We start from the raw sequence: 10191 nt of genomic DNA, 5'->3' as shown, positions 1-10191 counted from the left end.
ATGTAAAGGAAATAAATCATTTGAGTCAAAACTAAAAGTTGACCACAAAATAGGATCATCATTTACAACCATACCTAAAAAAATTGCTATTTCTGGTATTTGTGGTTTTTACACTGAAAATGTACATGTACGTTATTTTCAAACTGACAGCCGCTAGAGGGCACTCTAAGCTTGTCTACCAGTATCTGCTACTCCTGTACCACTGAAAATTTACATGTTTGATATTTTCACACTGACAGCCGCTAGAGGCCACTCTAGGCTTGTCTACCAGTATCTGTTACTCCTGTACCACTAAAAAATGTACATGTTCGTTATTTTCACACTGACAGCCGCTAGAGGGCACTCTACCTGGCTGGTGTGATTTATACTTTGGCGCGACTTATTTATGTTTTTTTTTCCCTTAACGGTAGTTAAAGTAACCTAGCCTTAGAACGTAAGCGCGCATAGCTTTGCTGTTGTTAATACGTTTTTGCAAATCCTGGGGCATCACAACTGAACAGAACTTCTCCAAGGATTTTCGATCTTGTGAAAATGACACACAAGGACGAAACGAAATTGAATACAAATTTGTAAGCCTTCCTGTTCACCACCCTTCGAAAGAAGACGAGAGATAAGCCCTGACTCTATTTGTCCCCAAGAATTTTTTCAAGGGCAAGCTGATTGATAGACGGGGGAAGAAAAAAGAGAAGAGGATTGGGTGAACAGACCAAAGACAAATTCAAAAAAAGAAAAGAAGGATGAACCGGCTAATGTTTTAACAGAAGAGAGTCTAAGAGTTCTAACGTAAATAACCCTTTACAGAGAGCGCGTGTTGTCAGGAATTGCAGAATGAAGGGCAGCTGAGGAAGGGAAATAAACAGGGAGGAGCAGAGAGAGGGAGGGAGAGGAGAGGAGAGGAGAGGAGAAGAGAGGAGAGGAGGCGGAGATGGAGGTAGAGAAGAGGTAGGAGAATAAATCCTTACTCCATGATGATTGGAGCACACACTGTGAGAGTGGCAGTTGGGATTACAGCCGGTGAGTGCAGCCAGAGGGAGAGGATGGAAGATGAAAGACATGAGGAAGGGCACAGGTATGGAAAAACCCAAAAATTAAACGCAAGCCAATAAAGTGTGTGTTGCTCCTGGGGTGTGGAAGCTGGAAATGACAGACAGGACCGAACTAAAGAAGGCACATCTGAACTCTGAGTGACTGAGTCGTGTCCCGAGTCACTGCTACCGCAAGGCAAGAGTCAAAAAGACACGGGAGACAAATAAAAGGGACTGCCAGTAAATCAACCACGAGTCGCGCTGCAGAATAAAAAGTGGATTGTTTATCCGGATAAAGAAAGGTCACAGAAGTGTTCACGAACGGAGCGGCAACTAAGGAGGTGGGTAGGAAAAATGAACAGCAAGAAATTGTTGCTTGTTGATGATTTGTTTCTGCGCACCATTGTTTATTTACATATGTACATTTGTAGAATATATATTTCATATAAATATTTTTCAAACATATATATTCATTTTGGCTAATCATACCCTTTGAATATTTCATATAAATATTTTTCAAACATGTATATTCATTTTGGCTAATCATTCTAAAATACCCTTTTTTCTGTTCTACTCAAGGTGATTTAAAAGTTCGGTAAAACCTGTTGGAAGAACAATAATAATTCCAGAAGCTAGCAACCGAAAAAATAAATGCTATCTAAAAAAAAAAAATTATTGCATTGCATTAACTGCAGTTTTTAAAAGTAAAATGTGTTTTTTAATTATGCATCGTCCGTTTAAGAGAGAATCAAAATTCAGAGGTAAAGTCCCATAAAAAAAAAAAAAACATAACGTGTGACTGCATTTAAATGAACTGGAGTCAGAGGAGCTTTTATTCCCTGGCAGATGGCAGTTGCTTCAAAAAAATAAATAAATAACAAATGAGTCTTTGACCACTAATCACTTAACGTGGTCTATAATAACGATAATATAAAAGAACTTAATTTCTATTGCACATTTCATACAACAGCGTGTAAAAAAAAACTTCTTGTTCCACTTTGGTCAAGAATTGAAATTTTGATTTCTTTCCTGATTTAACCTTTGAAAGACTGGCGATACAAATGTTTTCGCAAAGTTCTCAACATATAAAGCTTTTTTTAAATTAATTTTTTTGACAGTCTGTCATTCAAAGTAACTTAAAACCTCCTTCTTTTATTTCCTCCTTCGTGCTACAGATCTTACGCTTTCAAACATTTTGATCACAAGGCATAACTTTCACCTAAATTCTAGATCAGACGTTGGGCAAACTTTTTGACTCACGGGCCTAAAATTGAACAGGGAGGTGCCGGGTCAGGAGCAGATAGATGAAGCGTTCGTGTGAACTGAGATAAATGACATGTAAAAGTCATCCATCCAAAGGCAAACATGCTAAAATGCTTTTATCATTTTCTACGCCATCTATTGGGGAAACATGGGTACTGCAGGGAAAAGGCAGAAGTATAAAGATAATATAAATAAATTATGTCATTTGGAAAAGTTTAGAGGGCCGGATTAAAAAGCAGAACGGGCCGCATCTAGCCCCCGGGCCTTAGTTTTGCCCATGCCTGATCTACTGTAGACCATTATTTTCCTGCTTTCTTCATTTTTATGACAAATCTCCCCCCTCCTCTCATAACCACTTTTTTTTTCCCCCCTCAGCAGCAAGTGATAATGTGACCTGCCAAAGTGCTGCAAACCACACCACCATCACAGCGGGCTCCTCTTTTTCGTCTACTGAAATAGACTCATACAAATGAAGAGGGGAGAGATGGAACAGGGCTGAAAAGGAGGAAAAAATAAAAGCGGGAGGAGGAGCAGGAAGAAATCCAAAAAGGAAATAAGAGAAGAAAGAAGAAAAAGAGGAGGATGAGGAAAATAAAAAGCAAATAGGAAGCTAAAAAAAAATTAAAAAAAAGAAGAAGAAGAAGAGAAAAAGAGCAGTGTTGTGAAATGAAAATTGAGGAGTCCAGGCTGGATGTTAGTAGCCATTGCAGGTAAGTTAGCACTTCACATTACTTTGCTTTCATTATCCTTTGCTGTGAAACTATTTTTTATTTGTTTCTTGTACTTAGTTTTAGGGTTTGGTTAGTTTGTTTTTTTCATTGTTTTTTTTAAGTAGTATCCCCCTGTTTTTATATACCGTAATTTCCCGGACTATTGAGCGCACCTAAATAAAAGCCGCACCGACTAAATTTAAAAAGCAAAACAAATACTACTAATAAATGCTTTTTTCTGAACAGTGCCTGTAACACAACCGGTTTCCTGTTTCGGCGCCCCAACCATAGTTGGAATGCACAGGGGAGACTTAATGATCTGCTCCAGGGCTGAAGCTAACATTAGCTCTGGGGCTAACTCCCTTCTTTTTGTGCTTGTCCTCAGCAGAGGTAAACAGAAACGGGGAAGTTGGGGTCTTTATTATCAGCCACACCGACCACAACAGAACATAAACAGTGTTTTACGCACAGAGATTCACAGACAGACATACGCTACTAGTATAACACACAGTAGCCTACCAGAAAAGTCACTAGCGGCATGAACTTCGTTAGCCCGTAAAAATCTATAAATTAGTTGCATCATTGTTTAAGCCGCAGAATTCAAGGCGTGTCGAAAAAAAAGGAGCGACTTATAGTCTGGAAATTACGGTATGTTCAGTCTGCTCAACAGTAGTGTCTGTTGTCTTTTCTCTTTGGGACATTTAGTCCAATTTTGTGGTTGATGTTTGGATCAATAGGAAAATTACAGTTATCATTAGGTTTGAAGCTGTTGTTTTTTTTTTAGGACACAAAACTTTCTCTGCAGGGCGCCACCGTTTGAAGCTGTTGTAGAAAATTTCTGCGCCCCACACCAAAAAAAAAAAAAAAGTCTTCAGACTTGTTTATTTCACATATTTTAATTGTAACTGTTTCTACGCAACTTCAACTTTATATTTGCTAGTGTTGGTACCTTTATGTCAGGAGTGTGATTTTCTGTGTGGGGGAGGGGCGGAGGGGCAGATCAAACGGGCGACAGCAAAAACAGGAAGAAGAATTAAAAAGAATTCATTTAAATAAATCCATTTTACACCTCCTCTGGATCGGTTCGATTCGAAAATTGGTCAAAATTTCAGGATCAAACATTGAAAAAAAAAACATATATAGCCCATGATGGTGATGGTGATCGTCATATGTGAGGTCACATTTAGTTGCGTGCAGTGGTGTAGTTGTGTCACAATGACACAAGTAGTTCACTTTCACTTTCACTTTCACTTTCCTGACGGTTCTCTTGCTTTTAGATAGTTTGTTCTTTCGGCGTCCGGGTGAGTATTCCTGGTTCACTGTAGTGTTTCGAGAAACTTCTAAATTTGTTATTAACTATAGAGTTGTCAAAAATCCACGCCCCTTCAGAAAACCTCCGGTTGATTTATTCATTAAAAACATGAGAATCAATTCAAAACTTCAGAACTTATCGGCTACCGCGGCACAGAAAATGAATTTCTTTTTGCAGTAGCAAGCATTTTTGGGGTGCACCACTCACATCAGCAACGGGAAAAGACTCCTGTGTTTGATAAGTATGGGGGGGAAAAAAAACCCTGCAGAATGTCAAAGTCAAAACCCAAGAACGAGCCCAGAATCGGCAATCTGAATTTTCTCACTACTTTTATGCTATAATTGTTTTTTAAAACAACACTTTTTGAGGAAACTTCAGTTTCTTGTTCAAAGATCTTGTCTAACATTGATGCTGTAGGTCGGTCGGTATCAGCCGTTACCGCTGCGTTACTGCGTTACCGCACCATCGTTGAAGGATCATTACATTTTCAAAATGAAACCTCTTTCAGACTTTATTCTGTTAGTATCAGAGTCTGAATGACCTCAAAAAAATAGACTTTGTATCAGAGTCTGAATGACCTATTGTTTTTAAAACAACTTTTAATGATGATAAAAAGTAAAGGGATATGACTGGACTCTTTCGGAATGAAGTAAATTAGGAAAACTGAAGTACATTTTTTCATTGTTTTCATTCATTCCCACTGGAGCTCGGTACCAAATGACCTGCGGACCAGTACCGGTGCCAGGATCGGGGGTTGGGGACCACTGCTGTTGAGGATTGATTTAGGGACCTGTTGGGATGTCGTTTAATTCCACTAATCCCCTTCTTGTTTAGTATTTCTCCAAAAACGAGTCCTATTGGGACCTCCTAAAGCAGAGGTTCTCAAAGTGGAGGGCGCAGTGCTATTGTATGCCGGGCGCGGATGGAATGAACGAAACGTAACGCTGCATGTTGTCCAATGTTGTGAAAGAGACTGGCAAAAAAAAACAGATTAGTTGAAGATGGTGTAAAATCAAGTTCTGATAACAACATTGCAGGGCCTAATTCTCACTTTTGTTTTTGCTGTCGCCCGTCCGATCACCCCCAGTCCCTCCCCACATACAAAATCTCTCTCCTGCCAAACAAAAGTTAGCGATGCTAGCATACGATGCTAACGTTTTTGACGGAACATTGACGTACAGTAAATGCAAAGCAGAGGATCAAGCATCGGTGTGTGCGTTTGTGAGTGTTGCTTTTGTACGGGCTAATGCCGGCACACTGATGGGACCCCCACTTGCCGCTGGGAGGGTTCGATAGCATTGTGACTTTTCAAGTTTGGTTGCATCGGAAAGGGGCATCTGGTGTAAAAAAAAACTCTGCCCCATGTCTGTATGGAGACCCCTGCTATAAGAACAAGTCATTTCTTCTTCTTTTTCTTCTTCTTCTAAGGGATGTTGGTTTGTATTCGTGTTGTCTTGTATAAGCAATACCTTTGGGGAGTAACGGAAAATGATGATAATACCATAATGATTATTATAAATGTCTACGGTCAGGGTTCAGTACCTAACGACAATAACAGTGTTTGTGTGGCTGTGTTATTTAGGGAGTGTATCAGCCAATCGGTAATCAGTTTTGTTCTGCAGCTCAAATCCAATTCTTCATCACCTCCCTGCTAGCAGCAATAATTTTACAGTCACGACCACAGTCCAACGAACGTAAACTCAAGGTATTACATCTGTTGCGACGAGAAAAAAAAAAAAAGTGATTCAGTGATTAAAAATACATTCTACAAACTGACTTAAGAGAACACACAGGGAAAATGCAGGAAGCTAAAATCAAGGTAAAAATATAACAGCTGAAGGAATTTATTTATTTATTTATTTTTTTACCTTGACATAAAAATTCCAAAAAGTCAAATGTGCGTTTCTAATAAATTTGGTGTGATCGATGAGCAGAGGCTGTGGGAATTTAATACTGGGAGAGAAACCAATGCTTCGGGGAATCAGAGCAATTTATCCATGGTCAGGAATCAGGAGGGGGCGTAGTTGTTATTCGCCCTCTAACATGATAGTGTGCTGATGTATCACCAGCTGACAGCTTTTCTCCTTAAAATATATAGGGGGGGGGGGGGGGGGGGGGGGGTCAGATTTTACAGCCCAGCACAAATGCATGCTGGGATAAGTCACGTGAATGCATTTCTTTATTGTATGACATCTCTGTTATGGCTCCTTGCTAAGGTAGCAGCTTATGCCTAACTTAGTTATTAGACAGGGATGGTAGCCGTAGTTAGCATTTGAAAGCTAATATAACAATATCTCCTTCAAATTGAATGGTACCGATAGTAGCGGCCATTAATATAACATATAAATACTATTGAGAACCTGATAATATGTATTTTAGTTTCAGTACAAACAACTGTATGTGGTGCTGCCACCTAGTGACAGGAGGCTTGCAGCAGCGCCCATATTCCATTGGAAGCCACTCACGTCCAAACCCCACTATTTGAGAAGAACTGAATTAGACTATTGCTAGTCACTTAGCTTCAAGCTAATGCTACAATATATACTCTATTGACATTATTATGTACAAATACAAAAAAATATAAAATAATGTTTTTTTTTACAAAGGTAAACAGTAAAAAAAAAACAGTAAAAAAAAAGTAAACAAAAAAACAAAACAATTCTTTGTTTAAGAATGAAAGGTGACGTTGGGTTCAAGATAACACACCGGTTTCCATGATGGAGGTTTCCTGTGAGGAAGGATGTGATGAAACGGTAGAGGTAAATTATGATACGTACTGACAAGTACTGCATCTTGTAAACGTCTAGAAGCGGAGTGGTATTGATTGATACAAATAAATTGCTGTCTGTTTTAAAGATATAACCTTAGAAGGCAGTAACAGTGATGTTGAGGGAGTTTTTTTTTTCTTATGCGGGAAAAAACATTGCCGTGATTGATGGTATTGAGGGCTGCACCGAGGTCAAGGAGAATGAGTATGTTCAGTCTTTAGTGTCAGGAGAGAGCAAAACTCATTGGTAATTTTTACCAGGGGGCAGTTTTTTTGCACTGTGGACTAGATCGTCTTTGTACCGCCTCAAGTAATCTCAGTAGGCTTTGAAAAATTAACCGCCAATTTTCTTGTAAAGACTTTCAACCTAGGTTTTGGGGGATTCGATTTTTTTTTATTATTATTGTTAAAGTGTTAAAAAGGCTGAAGAGTGAGTAAAAGCTAAAGGTAGCATGACTAAGACAACAGGTTTTGAACCAGCTTGTTCGCACCCTATTTGATTACGAAGCTAAATGACAAGCTAAATTTCTGGTGTGCTAAACTAGCTGTGTAAATGAGCAGATATTCATTATATAAGGTTGTTGTTTTTTTGTTTTTGTTTGTTTTGTTTTTTTCAAAAAATACATAGAAAATAGAAGTCTTTTCTATCTATAGGGTCCAGTAAATAAATCATTCATTTTTCATTTTTTGACTTGCAGGCCGCTATGGGTCCTTAAAATTTGACGGGGAGGCCAGGTCAGGAGCAGATAGATGGAGCGTTCTTATAAACTAAAACAAATGACATGTAAAAGTTCAATCAGTAATAAAATGCTATAATGCTTTTAGCCTTTTTTTATGCCATCTATTAGGGAAATTGCAGGGATTGCAGGGGAAAGGCAGAAATATAATGAAAATAGAAATTAATAACATCATTTGGACAAACTTGTGGGCTGGATTAAAAAATCCAAACGGGCCGCATCCGGCCCCCAGGCTGTAGTCTGCCAATGGGTTAGTGTTAGGGTTAGGGTTAGGGTTAGGTTTAGGATTAGGGTTAGGTTTAGGCTAGGGTTTAGAGTTAGAGTTAAGGTTAGGAATTATTTCTCCACTGTTTATCCACATCTTAACTTTGAAATTCACCTCATTGACTGACAGTTAAAGGCTAAACTAAAGGTTTTCTTTGTATCACAAGAAACATCTGGCAAAACTTGCTTACTTGGTTCTTAACTGAAAACTCGTATTTCAGCGAGCTCACATCTTGAAGGCCCACCGATTCATGTATAGATTAAGTACAAATTTTGAAAAATCAAACACCAAGGTTCCAGCGCTTCATTACAATCCTACATGGAAAAAAAAAATCTGTATTATGTTTTAAATATCAGGACCCACTAAGTGAGAGACAGCCACATCCTGCATCGTCTCCCTGCTGGGAAGGAAAACCGATTCAACGCAGTCCTAAAAGGAGCTCCTGGTTTTGTTTTTTTTTTCTTTTACTGATGTTCCTCCGCTGCTTGTGCATGTATCGACAGCTGATGATGAAATGTTTAAAACATTGAATTGATTCTCCTAATTACTTTACAAACCACAGTGATGCGTATTTCAGAGTACGCAGTTTTGACACAGCGGGAGTGTCTTTGTCAGGGAAAACGGAAAAAAAAAAATAACCTTAGGACCGACAGCGCCGGTGCCCATGAGATTTTCCCGAGCTACGTCGAGACGGAAAAAAAAAAGCTGTTTCACACTGTTGCGTGATTCAATTAAGGGAAATACAGACAGGCCACTCTGGATCAGAGGAAAAAAATGTACTTATTTTGAGTGAAATATGTTTTAGAGGTATTTCATCAGGTGATGTAATTCTTACCTATTCTTGCTGTGGTTTTCACAAACTTTGTTAGGTGTGTATGTACATATGTATATGTATATGTATATGTATATGTATATATATATATATATATATATATATGTATACAGTATATACTGTATATATGTATATATGTATATATGTATATATGTATATATGTATACAGTATATACTGTATATATGTATATATGTATATATGTATATATATGTATATATATGTATATATGTATATATGTGTATATACATATACTGTATATATGTATATATGTGTATATACATATATACATATATACCTTAGGCTTTATTTTATCTCTCTATGTAATAACGGTATGGCTGATTTTCTTATGCCAATTACCATTTACCATTTTGAGTCAAATACCTTTGTCTAGTTTACAGTTGTCTATTTAATTATTTAGGCTCAATTTAGGCTCTTTTGCTAACTTTTTGCAAGAGATTTTCCTTCGTTTAGTTCAACTTTCGTTTCGGTGTTGAATTATCATCGACTATTTATTGGAAGTCGGTAACAACTTGGGGCAATTGGAATTTAGAAAGACTTATGGCACAATCATATGGCCCTTTTCTGTCAAATTCATGTAGGTTGGAAAAAAAATCACTGATATCGGACTGGATTCCGGGGTTGAGAAACAGTGGAAATTTGTTAGACATTCCAACATTATAGTGAGAATATTCGACAGTTTTATCGCGAGACCAAAGGGATATCATTTGCAAGACCTTATTGTGTAAAATTGTAAACGAAACCGTAGCACTGCATGATGACGTATTCCTGGGTGAGCGTTAACGCCGTACGTCGGAATGACGACACAAGACTTTATTAATACATTTTAGGGGAGATGGTGACGTAACCACGCTGTAGGTCACGGCACGTCTTAAACAGAGGGACCCCTCTGTAGATCATATTCTTTGGGATTAAAGATCAGCAGCGAGACCTCCCAGAGATAAAAAGTGGAGACAGTGATAAAATCTGTGCAACGTCTCCGTGACTGCAGTCCACACTGCAGTGATACATAACTCAGAGCTGAAGGTGACCGACAAGGTCAGCGACGTGTTCCTCACTAATTTTTGTCAGTATTGTTTTCTCTTCCCGAGTAACGTGCATCACAAAGCGTTCGATTCTTGCCCTTGAGCATATTTCTAACATTTTCTTCAAGAATCAAATCTGATGGTTTGACGTCGAGTTTAAGGCGCTGCATGTTGTCGATGGTCTCACTCAGTAGTTCTCAATTCTTTTCAGCCCCGCACCGCCCTCCCCTTCGACC

At 38.5% G+C, this 10191-nt stretch overlaps 1 protein-coding gene across 1 annotated transcript in view; it reads left to right on the top strand.

Annotated features, from left to right (window-relative positions):
• The first annotated feature begins 442 nt into the window (after window positions 1-442).
• The window catches only part of grin2ca (glutamate receptor, ionotropic, N-methyl D-aspartate 2Ca), a 34492-nt gene continuing 24743 nt past the window's right edge, over window positions 443-10191 (top strand). Inside the window, exons 1-2 of the mRNA XM_025064506.1 lie at window positions 443-1366; window positions 2664-2998. Coding sequence (XP_024920274.1) covers window positions 2955-2998 — 44 coding nt within the window. The 5' untranslated portion in view covers window positions 443-1366; window positions 2664-2954. The remainder of the gene's footprint in view (window positions 1367-2663; window positions 2999-10191) is intronic.

Source organism: Cynoglossus semilaevis, chromosome 17 (genome assembly GCF_000523025.1).
Source record: "Cynoglossus semilaevis isolate Cse_v1.0 chromosome 17, Cse_v1.0, whole genome shotgun sequence".
Lineage (NCBI taxonomy): Eukaryota > Metazoa > Chordata > Actinopteri > Pleuronectiformes > Cynoglossidae > Cynoglossus > Cynoglossus semilaevis.
This window is presented reverse-complemented; position numbering and strand designations above follow the sequence as displayed.